Source organism: Orycteropus afer, unplaced genomic scaffold, assembly GCF_000298275.1.
Source record: "Orycteropus afer afer isolate SDZICR_OR568_19922 unplaced genomic scaffold, OryAfe1.0 scaffold00829, whole genome shotgun sequence".
Lineage (NCBI taxonomy): Eukaryota > Metazoa > Chordata > Mammalia > Tubulidentata > Orycteropodidae > Orycteropus > Orycteropus afer.
This window is the reverse complement of record NW_006922416.1, coordinates 460,012-480,424: the sequence shown is the minus strand read 5'-3', so window position 1 is coordinate 480,424 and position 20,413 is coordinate 460,012. Positions and strand designations below refer to the sequence as shown.

At 47.6% G+C, this 20,413-nt stretch overlaps 1 protein-coding gene across 1 annotated transcript in view; it reads left to right on the top strand.

Annotated features, from left to right (window-relative positions):
* Positions 1 to 20,413, top strand: part of TANGO2 (transport and golgi organization 2 homolog) — a 46,891-nt gene that overhangs the window by 479 nt on the left and 25,999 nt on the right. The window contains exon 2 of the mRNA XM_007957960.2: positions 15,656 to 15,744. Coding sequence (XP_007956151.1) covers positions 15,656 to 15,744 — 89 coding nt within the window. The remainder of the gene's footprint in view (positions 1 to 15,655; positions 15,745 to 20,413) is intronic.

The window sequence follows — 20,413 nt, the reverse complement described above, 5'->3', positions numbered from 1 at the left end:
AGACTCAGCGCCGAAGGCAGCTAGGAGGGTGCAGAACAGAGGAAAGGCATCTGAGGTCTCAGGCTTAGATCTGAGCTGGGACTTGGGGGCAGAGAGCCAAAGTGGGTGTGGGTGGTGAGCATGAACCCAGCTGGGTCTGGCTGGTCTGTGTCCTGAGATGTCTGGATGGTGGCACCGCCTAGAGTTGGGCCCTGGGCTGAGGACAGAGGACTGGGCAAGGGAGCTGAGGGGTCCAGCTGGAAGAGGCAAGAAACTGAGGCCAGGAAGGGGCGAGCTCTGGGCTCTGCATCCCTTGGCATTCAGCCACAAGGAGGATGAGGCCAGGGATTGAACCCACAACCAAAGATGACATTTAGAACTGCTCACTAACGGGGCTGGCTGGGAAGCTTTCATTATTTTGAAATCTGCCCCAGAAATGATTTGAAACATTTCAGTCCCTATGCAGGATGGGACGGTCACCACGCTGCCTGGTATTATCATGAGTCAGCTCATTTCAGCCCAGGGAATGGGACATGAAGAGTGCCCGGTACTCCCTTCCTGTAAGGACATTCTGCCACTGAGTTAGAGCTGAGTGTGTGGCAGGGCACGCAGGGGTCCGGGGTTTCCCCTTTGTCGGTTGTAACAGAGCAGCTGTGAGTTGGGACCCAGGCAGCAGACAGCGTGCTGGTGCTGTACTCACAGAGGAGAGCATGACACAGAGGACTCTCCAGTGTGACAGGTGACGCGCAGTCAGAGGCAGACAGGGCTCTGAAGGTGCAGGAGTCACCGCTGTTGAAGGCAGCCACAGCCCGAGGTCTCAGATCCAGTACCCAGGGAGCCCTCCCGAACCCTGGGGCTAAGATCCAGACCTCGCTGGAGAGAGCATGGCCCTGTCCCCCTGAGTGTCAGAGAAATCCCTGGGGTGCGATGCTGGCAGAAACTACTGGAATTTGCCCTCTAGGGTGCTGGCGGAGATTGTTCACCAGGGACATGTCCCACCTGACACTACACTACAGAGCTGTCCAGGGGCAGGATGTTGGGGGAAGGTGCTGGCCTCTGGTTGCTGCTTGTTGCCGTGCACTGCTGGGGCCTGATGCGCAGAAGCCACCCCCGCTGCAGGAGCCAGGTGCTAGAAAAGCGCCTTCAGGAGCCTGCTGAGGAAGCAGCCGGGTCCCGGAAAGAATGCCCTGCTCCTTCTGTTTCTCTCCGGCACCCTCTACTGACAAAGCTTAACACAGTGCTAGCTGTAACCGAGACGAGGCTTGAGCTTCACCATCGCAGAGCACACGCCCCTGGGTGGTACAGTGGCTCGCGGGTATTAACCGGAAGGTTGGCCGTTCACGTCCACCCAGAGAGTCCTCTGAAGAAAGACCTGGTGATCAATTAAAAAAATCAGCCACTGGAACCCCTGTGGTGAGCGCCCGTCAGGGATGGACAGAGAAGTGAAATGTGGTACGTACGATGGAGTACTACTCAGTGATGACGAAAAATGAGTTCCCATAATATCCTGGAACATGGATGAAGCTAGAGGACATCATGTTGCATGAAATAAGTTGATCACGAAAGCACGAACACTACACTGTATGTTCTCACTTTTATGAAATGACATGAACAGGTAAGTATAAAGGAACTGATGTTCATTAGTGGTTACCAGGGATGGGGAAAGAGAAGAGGGGATTTACTCTCTAGAGAGTAGACACTTGTTAATTTTGGTGATGGGAAGGGTAACACCACATGAGGGAGAAGTGTGCATAGCTTGATCAGGGAAAATGATGTCACTAAATACACATGAGAAAAAAGGACCTGGTGGTAACTGCTGTAGCATATATAATTTTGAAACAACAGCAACAACCAAAAACCGTATGTGTGGGCTCATGTGTGTATCTGACCGCCAACACTGCCACTGAGTCAATTCTGACTCAGCGACCCCCGTTGAATTGCCAAGGCTGTAAATCTTTACAGAAGTGGATTGCCTCATCTTCCTCCCGCGGAGCAGCTGGTGGGCTTGAACTACTGACCTACTGATTAGCAGCCAAATGTCTTACCCACTGCGCCACTAGAGATCCTCATATATGTGTATAAAAAAAAAAAAAAAAAACTCACTGCCATCGAGTCAATTCTGACTCATAGCGACCCCCTTTGGGTTTCTAAAGCAGTAAATCTTTACAGAAGTAGATTGTCCAGTCTTCCTTCTGCGGAGTGGCTGATGGGTTTGAACCGTCAACCTTCTGGTTAGTAGTCAAATGCCTTAGGAAATATGCCACCAGAGCTCTGTAATGTGTATACGTATGTATATGTAAGTATATGTGTGTGTATATATAGGTGCATGCACATGTATATGCATCAGTGAGACTGTATATGTGTAGATTCATATGTATTACAAAGGACATAGAGCGCACAGTTATGGATCCTTACTTCTTAGACACAACCAAATACCTTATGGGATTCACTTTCCGGGATTGAAGGATTAGGATCATAGTCTTGTGGGATATCTTGGTCCATTGGCATAATATAGTTCATAAGGTTATATTCTATATCCTAGCTTGGTAAGTAGTGTCTAAGGTCTTAAGAGCTTGCAAGTGGCCATCTAAGATACAACTCTTGGTCTCTATTTGTCTGGAGCAAAAGACAGAGAAGGAAAACAAAGACTCAGAAGAAATTTGTCTACACTATAAATAGTCTACACGAACCATGGCCTCTACTCTGAGACCAGAGGAACTAGATGGTGAAAAGCAGACTTACTGGACTGGTTGAGACTGGAAGACTCCCTTGGACTGTTGCCCTAAGATATTCTTTAAACCTGGAACCGAAACTAACCCCTGAGGTCACCTTGTAGCTAAATAACAGATTAGCTCACAAATAATGATTATCAGCCATGAGTACTACACTCTTTTAAAAAAACACCTGATACCAAATGGTCAGCAATTACTTTAAAACAAAGATGAGAATGTAAGGGAACAGGGAAGCTGGATAAATGGAAATAGGACAACCAGAATGGAAATAATGAGAATGGCCACCTATGTGAAACATGTAACCGATGTCACTGAACAATTTGTAGAAATAATTGAATGGGAACCTAAACTGCTGTGCAAACCTTCACTGAAAACACAATGAAATATTATTAAAACAAATAACAACAAAAAGGAAAGATTGAGTAGCCTAAAGGGACATGATAGCCAAATGCAATATGGTGTCCTGGATGGGGTCCTGGGGCAAGAAGAGGACAGTAAGCATAAACTAAGGAATGTGGAATAAACTGAACTTCAGTTAGTGTCATTGTGTCAGTATTGGCTCATTCATTGTGATAAATCTAATGTATAATGTTAGTAAGGGAAACCAGACAGAGGGTATATGGGAATTCTTGTACTACCTTTGCGGTTCTTCTGTAAATCTAACAGTGTTCTAAAATAGAAACTTATTTAAAAATAGAAGAAAAATGAAAAGCCCTCTGGAGTATATTTCTGCTCTGATGCACGTGGGGTCACCATGAATCGGAAGCAACGCGATGGCAAGTGACTTTTGATCACAGAGCAGGCAGTGAAAGGTAATGTTGGAGCCGAGATGCCGTAAATTAATAACTGGCACAACTCACCCCATTGGCTTCTCAGTTTCCATCTGCAGCCTTCTCCACACACTTGAACTCCGATATGTCAACAAAATGACTGTTTACAGCTAAGAAAATAACAGGTAGACTTTGTACAAGTGAAGAAGTTCTCAGATGAGGAGACAGTCACTGTGTCCCTCACTGGCTGCATTCATTACACCCCGATTCAGCCATGGTCCCAATCGATACTCTGTTCCTTAACATTACCACCAACCTCCAGCATATGTAGGAGCTCTGGTGGCATCGTGGGTAAGGCATTTGGCTGCTAACCAGAAGGTCAGCAGTTCAAACCCACCAGCTCTCTGTGGGAGGAAGATGCCGTCTACTTGTGTGAATACTTACAGGCTTGGAAACCCAATGGGGGTCAAGAAGAGTCAATTGATTTGATGGCAGTGGGTTTATCAGCATATGGAGTAAAAATGGGAAGAAGAGGAGACAAGGAGAGAACAAATTGAGCATGCTCAAGTAAATGCATTAGAATACACAGTGATGAGGAACTACGAAGCAGCTGCCACCCACTGTCCTCATTCCCAGACCAGGCAGTCACATGGCTGTGCCTGCACTTCATGGCTTCCTGTTCCCACCCCCTCACCCAGAACCTCAGCTGCCTGCCGTTTTGTCCTGAAGGCCAAGGCCATGTCGTCCTGCCTTCTTTGGGCTATGCTTTTTCTTTAACCTTTTCTCTTGACTCTGGAAGCTACTTGGTGGACCCTCAGGTTGTCAGCTCTGCTCCGGCCTGTCACTGTTGTGGGGGTTGGGTGTGTGAGGGGGTGGCTCCATTTCACTTATTCCCAGCCAGGCCTCTGTGGGCACCAGCTGGGCCCTCATAGCACTGTGGAGTCCCCTCTGGGGGACTTCTGTCTGCCCAGGCACCATGATTGTGGTGTTTCAGGGAGTCTTATTTTTAGCAGCACAAGGATTAAGTTTTTAATGTGAAAGGAATACACAGTCACTGTACCGAAACGAATTGGTCGATGTTCATCTATTTCAGGAGGTGGCATATGATCAAGAACCAATGGTATTGGAGGAAGAAATCAAAACTGCACTGAAGGAATTGGCAAAAAACAAGGCTCCAGGAATTGACGGAATACCCATTGAGATGTTTCAACAAATGGATGCTGCACTGGAGGCACTCACTTGTCTATGCCAAGAAATTTGGAGGAGAGCTACCTGTCCAACTCACTGGAAGAGATCCATATTTGTACCCATTCCAAAGAAATGTGATCCAACAGAATGTGGAAATTATCAAACAATATCATAAATATCACACACAAAATTTTAGTGAAGATAATTCAACAACAGTTGCAGCAGTATGTTGACAGGGAATTTCCAGAAATGCAGGCTGGATTCAAAAGAGGACATGGAACAAGGATATATCATTACTGATATCAGATGGATCTTGGCTGAAATCAAAGAATACCAGAAAAATATTTACTTGTGTCTTATTGACTATGCAAAAACATGAGACGGTGTGGATCATAACAAATTATGGATACCATTGAGAAGAATGTGAGTTCTAGAGCATTTAATTGTGCTCATGAGGAACCTGTACATACACCAGGAGGCTGTTGTTTGAACAGAAGAAGGGTTTGCTGCATGGTTTAAAATGAGGAAGGGAGTGCATCAGGGTTGTATATTTTCACCATACTTATTCAGTCTGTGTGCTGAGCAAATAATCCAAGAAGCTGGACTATATGAAGGAGAATGTGGCATCAGGATTGGAGGAAGACTCATTAGCAACCTTCAATATGCAGACGACACAACCTGACACTTGCTGAAAGTGAAGATGACTTGAAACATTTACTGATGAAGATTAAAGAGTACAGTCTGCAGTATGGATTACACCTCAACATAAAAAAAAAAAAATGAAAATCCTCACAACTGGACCAATAAGCAGCATCACGATAAAAGGAGAAAAGATTGAAGTTGTCAAAGATTTCATATTACTTGGTTCCACAACCAACACCAGTGGAAGCAGCAGTCAAGAAATTAGATGATATGTTACGCTAGGCAAATCTGCTGCAAAAGACCTCTTTAAAGTACGAGGAGCAAAGATACCTCTTTGAAGACTAAGGTGCGCCTAACCCAAGCTATGGTATTTTCATAGCCTCATATGTATGTGAAAGGGGGACAATGAATAAGGAAGACTGAAGAAGAGTTGATGCTTTGAATTGTGGTGATAGTGAAGAATACTGAGGTACCAGGGACTGCCAGAAAAACGAACAAATCTGTCCTGAAAGAGGTGCAGGCAGAATGCTCCTTGGAAGCGAGAATGGCCAGACTTCGTCTCACCTACCTTGGTCGTTTTGTCAGAAGGGAGCATTCCGTGGAGGAGGATATCATGCTTGATAAAGTGGAGGGTCAGCGAAAAAGGGAAAGGCCCTCAATGAGATGGACTGACCCAGTGGCTGCAACCATGGACTCAGATATAGCAAGGCCTGTGAGCCTGGTGTAGGACTGGGTGGTGTTTCGTTCTGTTGTACACAGGGTCACTATGAGTCAGAACCGACTCAACAGCACTTTACAACAACAAAGGATTAAGTTTTGGAGCGTTACCCACTGTAACCACAGTACCCTTGAAAGACCAGGATTTCCCGCTTCTTTGCTGTTGCTGATAAAGTGATTTGTTCAGAAGAAGAGGCTGATGTGTAGAGAGCCAAGTTGTTAATGGTTACCAAGGGTGGGAGGGAAGGGGGAAGAGGAGGTTAACAGTGATAGGAATAGCACTTTGATTCAGAATAGGTTGTACAGCCAATTATTGTACGTGCTGTTAATGAATTGTGCACCTGTAAGAAGTTGAATTGGCCAAGGTTGTGGATAGACATATTTACAGCAGCAACAACAACAAAAATGATCAGCTGATGAGGCTGCTTTTGTACAACCAAAGAGCTCATAGGTTTGGTTCCTTAGTTTAGAAGTTTACAGGCATGGATCATGGTTTCTTAAAACATCCCAGTTAATTGGCTAAATGTGTTTAGTGCTGCCTTTCGACATCCCAGTTCCTTGCATAGTGCCTTTGGTCTGTCTTAAAAGCTTGCAAGTGGCCATTCAGAGAACAACAATTAGTCTCTACTTGCCTGCAGCACCAGAGGAGGAAGGAGGTCAGGAATAGGAGATCAGAGGAGGAAGGAGATCAGAGGAAGAAGGAGGTCAGGAATAGGAGGGATGAGGAACGTGTGATTGATTGCCTCCATGACCAACTGCCTCCGCCGGTGCCCGGCTACCATTGCCAGACATTTTGATCAAAGATTCTACAGAAGAATCCTTATCAAAAAGGGAGGAACACAGAGCAGAATTTCCAATTCTCACGGACCCCAGACTTTCTGGAGCCATGGAGGGTGGACGAACCCCTGAAACTATTGTCCTGAGATAATCTCTAGACCTTACACTAAAACCATCCTCTGAAGTTTTCTTAAATCCAAATAAAACATTAGCTTAATTAGTGTCCAAAATGTCAGCCTTGAACATTGTGGGGGTTTTTGTTTTTTTGATTCTTCAACTAAGACAGTGGAAGAGATGAGTTATTGTGCACATGTTACTCTCAGCCACAACTGAGAATAGAACTAGTACAGAATATCACAGGTCCAGGGCAAAGGATCAAAAGGGACTGATTTGGTACAAGGAAGGCAGGCCTCTTCAGTGACGTTCACAGCAGTACAATGGTGATGGAAGTCCTAGATCGACTGAGCAGAAATTCTAGACAGTAGCATGCAGTCAACAACTTGTACCAGCCTCCAACATTCTATATGCCTGTTGCTGTGGTTTTCGTGGGTGCACACGCTAGAGTTTACTTGGACCTCTGCCTCATCTTTCTTTTGCACTTCAGCCCGTGCATTCCCGTCTTCCTCCATTTGTCTCTCATGGTTCGGAGGCTTCTAACAAGATGGCACTAAGGCCGAGAGGACACTGTGTTCTTTTAAGGACTGTCTATATGGGATCAGAATGATGCCAGCAACTTGAAAGATTAGACAAGAGCCTTAGGGGCCAGTGAGCTTATGTCAGTGGGGGAGAACTCAGAAAAGGAGGGTGAGAATGGATGTCCAACTCGAAAAGAATGTAATCAGTGTGACTGAATGGCATATGTAAGCAGCGCTGCTGGTGTAGAGGTTAAGGCATTTGGCTGCTAACCAAAAGGTCAGTGGTTTGAACCCACCAGCTGCTCCATGGAAGAAAGAGGGGGCAATCTGCTTTTGTAAAGATTTACAGCCTTGGAAACCCAATGAGTTGGAATCAACTCGATGGCAGTGAGTTTTGGTTTTGGGGTTTTTTTTTTTTTTTTTTTGGAATGGCATGTGTAGAAACTGAAAGAAAAAAAAAAAAGATTTGTTGAGGCTGTGCCAGGTAAGGCAAGTGGGGGAGCCAAGAGCCTTGGCAAAGCCTTCTGAAACCAAAGTTAGGTAGATCACCATGATATGGAAGAGGGCAGGCAGGGCTGGTGAGGCCAGGCTGGATGCCCTCTGAGAGGCTCCAGTCCCCCCAGCTGCAGGTGGGAAGGTGGAGGGGAAAGATCTCCAGCAGGTCAGCCAGACCAAGGCCAGTGCAGGGAGCTGGGCAGGCAGAGCAGGGCCCACCTGAGATGGGCTCCTCGAGCAGGAAAATGAGCAGGGTGCAGGGTTGATGCTGGGTCATGGCATCGACGGGAGGAGGCTCTGGCCGCCAGGGCTGCCACATGCCCCTGGCCAGCAGGCCATACCTGAACACCCCGTCCCACCACCTCCCTCCTTCCACCCCTGTTCTGGCTAGGGTGGCACCACCCTCCACCTCTACCCTGGCATCACCCACTCAGTCATTGTCTGCTCTTTACCCAAAAGCGATCAGGAAGGTGAGTGTTACTGTATAACGTGCAGTGGCCTTCCTGCACCATGTCACCATGTCCTCGTGTTGGGTAACAGAGTGTCCTCACAGTGGGTGGTAGTTGTACACCATTGAAACCAGGTCCCCTCCTGCGCCAACCACACAGGCGCAGTGCTGACAATTTGTCACAGGTGCCATGGACCCATCGAGACTTTCCTTCACTCAGACAGCTGCTGGCTGCTGAGGCTGAAAAGCCTCAAGGTTGACAAGTAAAAAGGCACAGTCCTGATGTTACCAAACCATACGGCAGGCCATAACTTAAGTCCATTGTAAGTCCCAAGGTCGGCAGAGCATAGCAAGCTGTTGAGCAATGACACGGCTACATGCAGGGTCCAAGCCTGCCACAGGCTAGAGACCATTCCCAAGGCTTCTCCTTATATACAGGAAGCAGACCACATCCCAAAGGCAGCTACTCAGCTGCTTGTGGTAGATCCTACCATGGAATTGACTGCCAGTCTCATCATGGAGAATAACTACCCTCAGCTGCCCAGCCACTCAACCAGGCCCAGCCAAGTTGACGCACAAACATAACCACCACATTTGGTAAGATGGAGTGCTGACAAAAGAGGGGAAGGCCTTCAACAAGATAGATTGACGTGGTGGCTGCTATGATGGGCTCAAGTATAGTAAGGATCATGGAGCTGGTGCGGGATCCGGTGGTGTTTCGTTCTGCTGTGCATGGGGTTGCCATGAGTCAAAAATGACTCAACAGCACCTAACAACAATAACAATCTCAGATGGATTTGGAGAGGCCCTGTCATCTGTTCACCACAGGAAAAGCTGTGGGGGCTTCAGAATGTGCGTCTCATGATCCATTCATGCTTTGATGCAGTGGTAGTTGTAAGATGCATGTCCCTGAGTGGCCTGTGGTGGGCCTGGAGTGGACAGACAGCATCCACCTCAAGAAGGGAGCTTGACTGCAGGGCCGGCTACAGGCCCAGTGCACCTGTCTGCATCGCCCCAGCATCTTCCTGTTACCCTGTCCCCACGGGGGCTGCCCACCTCCAGACATGACAAGCCCTCCCTCTCGGCCCCACCTGTACTCAGGTGTCATGTCCTACTGCTTCATGAGTGCCACCCTGGGCCCAGCCCCACCAGGCATCCTCCAGCTTTCCTGAATGTACTCTGCAAAGACAGACTACCCCCAGCATGTGATCCATGTCCCCTTCTCACTACCGAGCAGCTGCATGCTGGCCTCACCCTGCTGGGAGGGTTCCTTGAGGGACCCTTGCTCCCTGTGGCCACACCAGCTGCCTGGGAAGCCAAGTGGTGGCACTTGGGCAGTCTCCTTTGCCATATCCGGCTTCTTCTGACCATGGGTGTGATCCCTGTGCAGTCCCTTCAGCTCCACCCTCCTTGCACATCTGTGCCCATGCCAACGGGCAAGGACGCTGCACCTTCTGACCTCCTCTAACCCCACAAGAGGAAGACAGCATCACCATCAGTAACCCAAGGCATATCCCTACGAGGCTAGACATGCCACCTCCCTCTAGCCCTTTCACCAACCCTGGCACCAACCGTTCCTCCCACAGTACCCACTACCTCTCTGCTGGGTTCGATAATTCACTGCAGTGGCCACACAGAACTCACAGATGATGGGGTTTATTAAAAGGGAAGCAACAGGCTACAATTCAAGTTCAGGGACAATGCTCAGTCTCTCTCACCCCACCGTCTCTCAGCCAACAGGCTCTCTCAGTCTCTCTCCCAGCAGTGTGTATGTCTTGCTGTCTCTCTCTCAGCAGTGCGTGTCTCTCTCTCTCAGCAATGCCTGTCTCTCTCTCTCAGCAATGTGTGTCTCTCAGTGTTTCTCTTTCAGCACTGCATGTCTCTCGGTGTCTCTCTCCCAGCAGTGTGTATGTCTTGCTGTCTCTCTCTCAGCAATGCCTGTCTCTCTCTCTCAGCAATGTGTGTCTCTCAGTGTTTCTCTTTCAGCACTATGTGTCTCTTGGTGTCTCTCTCTCAGCAGTGCGTTTCTCTCAGCAGCATGTCTTTCTTAGCCGGCAGAGAGTCTCCTTCTGGCTCTAGAAGGGCTCCTTTTGAGCCTGGCAGAGTGACCACTAACCAGTCCCAACATCAGGATTCTATACAACTGAGAGAGCGCAAACTTCCCAGAAAATTACTTTGTGCTGCTCCCAACAGAAATACCCCAGGTGGATAACTTTAACATCAGGAACTACTCAGTTGTTCACTATTAATTCCAACACAGAGTTTACAAAGACTTACGGCTAAAAATGCCACACTGTAATTTACTGCACCACAGCCCAGCACATTGCACACCTATCCTCAGGTATAGTTGCCTGGTACAAGTATAATCTGGCATCTCTTGTTTTTCCTGTTTTGTTTGTTTTTTTAATTTTTATTGTGATTTGGGTGAAGGTTTACAGAGCAAATTCATTTTCCATACAGCAGTTCATATACTTTTTGTCTCATTACATTGACTGCAATCTCCCACAGTGCAACAGCTCTCTTCCCACTTCCTTCCTGTAGTTACTTTTTCCCTATGTCCTTCTTTCCTATGCACTCCTGCCCCCTGAGCTATCTCCCTATATAAATACTACCCTTCTGTTCTCCCATGGAGCTCTGGTAGCATAGTGCCTAAGGCGTTTGACTGCTACCCAGAAAGTTGGCAGTTCAAACCCACCAGCCACTCCTTGGAAGGAAGACTGGGCAATCTACTTCTGTAGTGATACTCCCTTGGAAACCCAAGGAGGGGTCACTATGAGTCAGATCCAACTCGACGGCACTGAGTTTGGTTTGGTTTGGTTCTCCTATGATTAGTGTTCTAAGGAGTGTATCTACCTGACGTAAATGTTCACCCCATATGCCTGTCTGTGTTTGGCTGGAAGTTACAGGAGTGAGTTCAGTTCCAGACCCAAAGGCTAACTAGCGGCCATAGTCTCGGGGGTATCACCAGGCTCTATCAGACCAGTAAACCTGGTCTTTTTTATGATTTTGAGTTTTATTTCATGTTGTTCTCCCACTCTATCCAGGGTCTCCTTCACTGATCCCTTCCGAGTGGTTGACAATGGTAAGCTGGGCACCATCTAGTTCTTCTAGTCTCATGGTCATGTAGGCAGAGGTTTGCATGGTCTACTAGTCCCTTGGACTAATTGTTTACGTGTATCTTTGGTTTTCTTCATTATTCTTTGCTCTGGTTGAGGAGAGACCCATTGTTGCCTCTAGATGGCTGCTTGCAAGCTTTTCAGATACAAGTGGCTACTTACCAAAGTAGGATGTAGGACAATGTTTTTGTGCAGTTTGTTATGCAGATTGCACTTGATGTCCCTGTGACAACAGGACCGATAACTCACTTCCTCAGTATGGTTGGCTGTGGCTAAGAAACTATCATAAATCTGCCTCTTGTTAGCTCTATTATGTATATGGACATTCTTATACCACATACAATTACCTATGTAGAAATATCATTTGTCAAACTTATATATGGTTGCTATGAGTCAGGTCTGACTCGATGGCAAATGACAACATATATGGTCATGAGTATATTCCCTTTTGCCTAGACATACCTGAACATTCAGCTTGTCTACCCATCAATTTACCCATGGGTTAATGTTTGTTATCACTGATAGCACAGTATTTCCTATTGTTTTTCATTCCAGTAAAGACATCTGTAGTGCTGCAGCAAGAGCACTGTGGATAAGAAATTATTGGAGGTGTGGGAAATGCTGACTGGGAGGTTTCCTCTCTGACTGGGCCTTACCCTGCAGCATTGCCTGGGTCCCAGTGACCTGGCTGCGTTCAGTGGAGGCAACCAGCTGTCTTTTCAGGGAATTCCATTTGACATTACTGTCCCTGATCGTAGAAGTGATACATGCTCTCTGAAAAAAAGAGTCATACCCCACAAAATGTACAAAGTAAAATATGAGTTTCCATACCCCCCTGTGGTGGGCAGAATTCTGAGATGGTCCCAGGGTTCCTGCCTCCACTGTGCACACCTGTATAATCTCCAGGCCCAATGCAGGGCGTATCAGTCTGCACCTCCCAGCACTCCCCTGCTGCCCTGTCCCCACAGGAGCTGCCCCATTTCCAGACATGGCAACCCTGCAAATGAGCTGGACTGTGAATGTGCAGGAAGGGCCTCTGTGACTCGGTTACGTTATATGGCGAAGGTGAAGGGATTTTATTGATGTGTTTAAGGTCTCTAATCAGTTGGTTTTGAGTTGATCAAAAGGGAGATTATTGTTACACAATAAACAATATTACTGAATTGCACATGTAGCATTTGTTGAAATGGTGTGACTTTACTGTGTATATTATATTTTATAAAATAAAATGTATTTTAAAATAGGGTAGAGATTACCCCAGGTGAGTCTGACCTAATCAGGTGGTTCCTTAGAAGAGGTGGGGCCCTTCCTGAAGAAGAGACTTGAAGCGTGAGGGCAATTCTGCCTCAAGCCTTGGAGAAGTAAGCTGCTGTGCTGTGAGAGGGCCTGGGGGGCTCCAGGAGCTGAGTGTGTCCCTGGCCAACAGCCAGCAAGACAAGGGAACCTCAGTCATACACTGCTGCGAGGAACTGACCTCTGCCAACAACCACGTGACTGTGGAAGAGGATGCCAAGTCTCAGAGGAGATACCAACCCAGCTGACAGCTTGATTTCAGCCTTGGGAGACCCTGAGCAGAGGACCCAGCTAACCCACACCCTACTCCTGGCCCACGGAAGCTGAGAAAATGAACAGGCATTATTTTAATCCACCACATTGAGTATTTGTTACACAGCAGTAGAACACCAGCACACCGCCCCCTGAGTAACATGGCCACACTCCTTTGTTTCAGCCTGGGGGGTCAGTGACTGCTGGGTGGCCTGTTGTCCCTCTTGGGTGGCTTCCTGGGAGGTCATCAGTGAGGTGGAATCCCTGGGTCATAGCATGTGACCTATAACATGCTACCACACCAGCCTCTGTGCACCAATTTACCTTCCAGGTAATTCACTGTTCCAGTTATTAGCACAGAGCGGAGCCACCTGGTGACTTGCTATCCTCAGACCCTTCTCTGTTGTGGCACCATTCCTGCTTTCTGGACCCTGGCATCATGAAAACCAAACTCACTGCCACTGAGTCGATTCAGACTCCTAGCAACCCCCATTGGGTTTCCAAGGCTGTAAATCTTTATGAAAGTAGGTTGCCCCATCTTCCTTCCACAGAGCAGCTGGTGGGTTTGAACCACTGACCTTATTTCTGGTTAGCAGCCAAATGCCTTATCCACTATTTGGACTTGTATTCACATGGAGGCCCCAAGAAGCGTTGGCTTTGACAGGAGTGTCTGCCTTGACCCCTCCTACAGGGTTCATGATGGCACTGATCGCTGCAGTATGTTTCTGAATTATGTATTTAATGACAACCCTGGAAACCCACAAGCAATCCTGCTGAATAGCAGCACTCGGCAATTAATGTTCCTGAATCATTAAGCAAATGCACATGCCCGCTCCTTGTTTTAAAAATAGAAGATTGAGCATCTTAGCATGCAGAGTTCTGCTGAGTCAGCTTTTCTGTTTTTTCTTTCCTTAATTATTTTTTCCCTGGAACCTTACACAAGAATCAAGACTCAGAGAGACGAGAACCTCCAGGGGCGGTGTGTTTCTCTTAATGGTGGTAGAATAATTTGGAAAAGGATAGCCAGAATGGTAGTACAGCTCAAACATTGGCACCAAATTGTACAGTTAGAAATTATTGAATTAGTGTATGTTCTATTAGGTATATTTTCACTAAAAAAAAAAAAAAAAAGGAATCGCTTTAAAAAGTTGGAAATAGAAATACCATTTGATCTAGCAATCCCATTACTAGGTATATAAAGAAGTGAGAGGCAGGACACAAACAGATATATGCACAACCATGTTCATCACAGCACTATTCACAATTGCAAAGAGATGGAAACAACCTAGGTGTCCATCAACTGAGGAATGGATAACCAAACTGTGGTACATACACACAATGGAATACTGTGCTACCCTAAAGAATAATGTAGAATCTGCAAAACACTGAGTAACATGGATGAACTTGGAGGACATTATGCTGAGTGAAATAAGTTAATCACAGAAGGACAAATATTGTGTTAGTCCACTGTTGTAAAAAGTCAAGGAAAGGTTTATACATGGATGGAAACTTTCTTTGTTGGTTATCAAGGATAGGAAGGGAGAGAGGGCTAAATTCCTAGATACGTTGAAAAAAAAAATATATATATATATGTATACACATACAAACCAAAGATTATTATTTAAGACCCCCTTGGGTTTCCCAGGCAGTATCACTGCGGAAGTAGATTGCCCAGTCTTCCTTCCTAGAAGTAGCTGGTGGGTTTGAACCTCCAGCCTTCTGGTTAGCAGTCAAATGCCTTAGGCACTACACCACCAGAGCGCCCATAAATCCAAGATTACTAGTGGTTACCTGGGGTAGGAGGGAGGGGGCTGGGGAAAGGGGAAGCCTTTGTTTGCGGGGCATTGAGTGTATGCTAACGGTGGTGAATATTTTGGAAAAGGATAGCAGTAATGGTGGCACAACATGAAAAATGTCATCAGTGTCCCTGAGCTGTCAATTGAAAGTTGTTATGTAGGTGGATGTCTTGTTGTATATGTTCTCACCACAATAAAAGTAAAAAAAAAAAAAAGCATCAGGGCCAGAAGTCGACAGCACAGGCTCACAGAGGGCTGCAACCCGTTGAGTCCTCCCTCGCAGGTTGGGGCAGCAGGGCTGGTTGGCTGCCTCCCTGGCCATCCCCGGCTCTCCACTCACTGTGGGTGTTGGGACTGTGTGAATACAGGAAGAGCATTCACCATGTTGTCAGAGGACTTGACAGAATCCCAGCTTCCCTGTCCTGAGCAGCATGGAAATGCTCCTTCACGTGGTACCCTGCCTGTCTCCTTGGCCAGAGATGGGCAGGCAAGAGGTCCCCTGACAGGTGGGAACCAGCACGGCTAGAGTCGCTGCAGCCCTTCATCCCTTGGAAGTGAGGGTGTGGCCATACCAGGGTTCGGTGTCCTCTTTGGGAGGTTCCTGTTTTGCTGTTCTTGTTGTTGCTGTCCAGTCAACTGTGGCTCCTGGCGACCCTGTGTGTAGAGAGAACCACCTGCTCCACGGGGTTTTCACGGCTGTGACGTTCGGGAAGCGGATCACAGGCCTTTTCTCTGACGTGCAACTGCTGAGAAAAAACGTGATTATTATGTTTCTGTTTTCTTCTGAGATCTTGAGTCCTGCTTTCTTCTTCCAGGCTCATCCTAGCAGCCAACAGGGATGAATTCTACCACCGGCCGTCCAAATCAGCCGACTTTTGGGGGAACAACAATGAAATCCTCAGTGGTAAGTCAAGTCGCGCTTCACAGTAACCGGGGCTACGCTGCCTGCACAGTCAGCACCGGCCTGATATGAAAACTTGAACCATAGGATGACTGACCTGTCTGTTGTTCACTCTCAAGGGGAAATGCAGAGTGCATGTGTGGGCACAGGGGAGCTTCCTCGCTCATGGGTCTGGGGCCAGAGCTGGGTGGTGGCACCAGCCTCGGGCGTCCCCAGATTGTCCCCCAGGCACAGTCTCCATGGTCTCCTGGGTCACCTCGCTCCCTGGATGCCTTCCGTGGGTCCCCAGAAGGAGCAGCAGGCCCGCACGTCAAGGCTACAGCATGTGAAAGGATGAGTTGATTTTACTTCTCTCTTTTATGGTTAATAGTTTTATTTCCTCTTAACGTTGCTGTCAGCTTCCATAATTTAAAATTATATTTCTTTAGTTTTCTATTTCTCTCTGTGTCTTTCTTTCTTTTTTGTTTAAATTGTGGTGAAACATACATACCACAACATCTGCCAGCACAGCTCCCCCGTTTACAACTCAATGACGGTGATTACATTTTTCATGTTGTACTACCTGTATTGTTATCCTTATTCAAAACATTCCACTACCATCAACATAAACTCAATTCCCCCTAACAAAACCCCTCCCTTTCCCCACCTTCCCACCTCTGGTCAACATTAAGATCCCATGGTTTCTGTATGTTTGTTTATTCCACATAAGTGAGATCATACAATATCGTCCTTTCCTCACTGACTGACTTCACTCAGCATGTTTTCAGGGTTCATCCACATTGTGGCATGCATCAGAACTTCATTTCTTTTTCCAAAACGAAAACCAGACTCACTGCTGTCGAGTCAGATCTGACTCAAAGCGACCCCTCCTTGAGTTTCTGAGGTTACAGCAGAGTAATATTCTATTGTGTGTATGTACCACATTCATTTATCCATTGTTGTTTTTGTTGTTAGGTGCCATCGTGTTGGCTCCAACTCTTGGTGACCCTGTATACAACACAATGAAACACTGCCCAGTCCTGTGCCAACCTCACAGTCCTTGCTATAACTGAGCCCATCATCACAGCCACTGTGTCAGTCCATCTCATTGAGGGCCTTGCCCTTTCTCTCTGACCCTCTCCTTGACCCAGCATGACACCCTTCTCCAGGAAATGGTCCCTTCTCACAACATGACCAAAGTAGGTGAGACAGTCTGGCCATTCTCCCGTATAAGGAGCATTCCTGCTACACTTCTTCCAGGGCAGATTTATTCGTTCTTCTGGCAGTTCATGATACTTTCAGCATTCTTCGCCAAAACCGCAATTTGAAGGCATCAGCTTATTCAAAGGCATCTGTCTTCCTTGTTCGTTGTCCAGCTTTCACACACATATGACCAAGACCAAATCAAACTCACTGCCGTTGAGCCGATTCCAACTCATAAAGGCAATTGAAAATACCATAGCTTGGGTTAGGCACACCTTAGTCTTCAAAGTGACATCTTTGCTCCTGTGGTAGTTGTTTGTCAACTTGGCTGGGCCTAGTTTGGAGTGGCTGGGCAGCCGGATGTAGTTACCTCCCATGATGAGACTGGTAATCAACTCCATGGTGGAGTCTACTAAAACACCTGAGTAGCTGCCCTAGGGATGTGGTCTGCTTCCAGTATATAAGGAGAAACATTGAGAAAGGTCTCTGCAGCTTTTTGCACACTTGGACCCTGCACGTAACCGAGTCTGCCACTCAGCAGTCTGCCGTGTTTCCGCCCGATCTTGAGACTATCCCTGGTCTTGAACTAGTAGTGGCCTGCCATGTTGTTTGGTAATATTGGGACTGTGCCGTTTTCATTTGTTGACTTTGGGCTTGTCAGCCTCAGCAGCCAGCAGCTGCCTGAGTGAAGAGATGCCTCCAGCTGCAGTGGGCCGGGAGCAAGGGCAGAGCTGAAGCCCAGGGTTGAGGGGCTTTCACCCAGCCCCTAGAGCTGGCACTTTGAACTCATACTTCTAGTTTCCAAAACTGTAAGAGAATAAATCCCTGTTTGTTAAAGCCACTCAATTGTGGTATTTTCTCGTAGAGAGGCACTAGAGAACCAAAACAGCTCCCTAACACTTTACAGAGATCTTTTGCAGTAGATTTTCCCAGTGCAATATGATCTTTGATCTCTCGACTGCTGCTTCCATGGGTGTTAGTTGTGGATCCAAGTAAAATGAAATCTTTGGCAAATTTAATCTTTTCCCCATTTATCATGATGTTGCTTCTTGATCAAATTTATCTATTGATTTGTTTTATTTTGATTTATCCTCTCTCCTGAAAGAGTATATGGTTAGCTTTTTGTGAAGTGCAAGCCTATACTCAGGCATTTTGTGAAAATTCACTGTTGTGCATGTGTGTGTTTTATTTGCATACATGTCTGTGTGTATGTACAACTAAGTATCCCTTACTCCAGGCAGGTCTGGGCCTGATTTTGGAGAATAAAGGGTTGTATTGTGCACGTTCAGGAGCTATGGCCTTGTCATCTGCGTGGATCTGTGCTGCCCGAGTAACTCCCATGAGAGGGCAGAGTGGAAGTACAGCTTTGTCCCCTCCCTTGTAGATGGCAGCCTCACAGAGACAGGAAGCAGTTCCAGCACAGGGTGGGCTGTGTGGCTACACTGGCCTGGCTCTTCGTGACGGTGCTCCAGGCACCAGGCAGACCCTTGGGAGACTGGCAGCGCTGACAGGTACTCCAGGGTGTGTAGCTGGGCCAGGTGGGGCCTTGGGGGCCCATGGAGGCTGCGTGTGTCCTGTGCTGCTGCTGCGTCCAGACCTCCCTGGGCCCTTTGCTCTTTCCAAGGCCTACTTGAGTGGGCTCTCCCAGACCTCCCACCTGCAGTATGGGACAAGGAAAGGTTTCTAAAAGTTCAGCCATAGTGTTTGGACAGGAGGAATCTCATGTAGACACATGCCTGGGAAGTGACCTGATAAGGAAGCTGCTGAAACTGGGTCAAACTGGTACCCACGTGCAGGGAGGACTGTAGCAGGGAGATTGAGGCAGACCCCTGTCTGGAGCGAGAGGCTGAGCTTCCTGTGAACCTGCATGGAGCCTGGACATGTAAACTAGGGAGCTGTAACAGATGCTGGGGACACCCTACTGGAATGGCTCTGAGCTCAGGATATGGTCAGTGCAGAGGGCCAGGAGCCCAGCCCTGGTCAGGAGCTGAAGGCCTATCGCCCAGAGTGCGGTGCAAGTGTGGGACTCACAGATTAATAGGCCAGGTCTATAGTATCACAGGAAGACGGCCAAGGAGACATTCCCAGCATCATATTCAAGGGCAGAATAGAAAGTGGTGGTGAGGAGGGATAAGACAGGCGGTGTGAGTCGCTTCTGTAAGACAAACACGTGGGAGGCTGAAGTGAGTGGCTGGAGGCTGGTCAGGGGTCAAGGCGCCGATGCCCTCAGGAAGTGGGAAAGAGAACTCCTGTAAGGCAAGGGGGAAGACACCTCATGAGGCAGTTACCCTCATTTATTAGAGGCACTGGGGGCTGCTAGGCTGCCAGGCTCCTTGGCGCTCAGGCCTGTGCTCTGCTCCAGAATCTGTGTTCGTCACGGCTGAGGAGCTCTAGCTGCATGGAGTGAGTCATTCTTTGCAGTGGCTTGGAGGTGACCAGCTGGCATGCTGCGGTGACCTCTTGTCTGATAGAAATGGGGCAGTGGTGGTCCATCTTCCAGGCAGGAGACTTGGCTTTGATTGCTGTGCAGCCCCCACTTGTCTTGCAATGGAGTCTTACGTGTTGCTGTGAGGTTGCACAGGTTTCAGTGAAGCTTCCAGACCAAGAAAGACTAGGAAGAAAGGCCTGGTGATGTCCTTGCAAAGGTCAGCTAGTGAAAACCCAGCCCTACGAATCAAGCAGTCTGCTCCCAGACCGATCATGGGGATGGCGCAAGACCAGAAAGCGTTTCGTCCCTTTGTGCATGGGGTTGCCGTGAGTTGGGGCCAATTCATCAGCAGCTGACAACGGTCTGGTGGCATAGGGACCCTGTCTCACTGCTGGGTAGGCCTAATATCCACTGCATCCAGGTTAGGGTTAGAAGATGCCAAAGTCCACATCCTCACTCTGTCTGGCATCAGTAAATTGTACGCAGAATTTTAGGCCACTTGTTCTGAAAGTACAGTCCTTGGACTGGTAGCATCAGCTTTACTTGTTACGGATTGAATTCTTTCTGTCAGAAAGGTATGTTGAGGTCCTAACCCTTGGTACCTGCGAATGTAACCTTGTTTGGAAAAAGGATCTTTGAAGATATTATCAATTAGTTAATATGAGGTCATAGTGGAGTTGTTGTTAGGTGCCATCGAGTTGGCTCTGACTCATCGTGACCCGTGTGTACAACAGAACGAAACACTTCCCAGTCCTGCACCAGCCTCGCAATGCTTGTTATAGCATCATTGCAGCCACTGTGTCAACCCTAACCCTTCCCCTCTTTTGTTGACCCTCCACTTTACCAAGCATGATATCCTCCTCCAGGGAGTGGTCCCTTCTGACAACGTGACTGAAGTGGGTGAGACAAAGTCTGGCCGTTCTTGTTTCCAAGGAGCATTCTGGCTGCACTTCTTCCGGAGCAGCTTTGTTCACTCCTCTGGCAGTCCATGGTACTTTCAGCATTCTTCTCCAGCACCACAGTTCAAAAGCATCAACTCTTCTTCTGTCTTCCTTATTCATT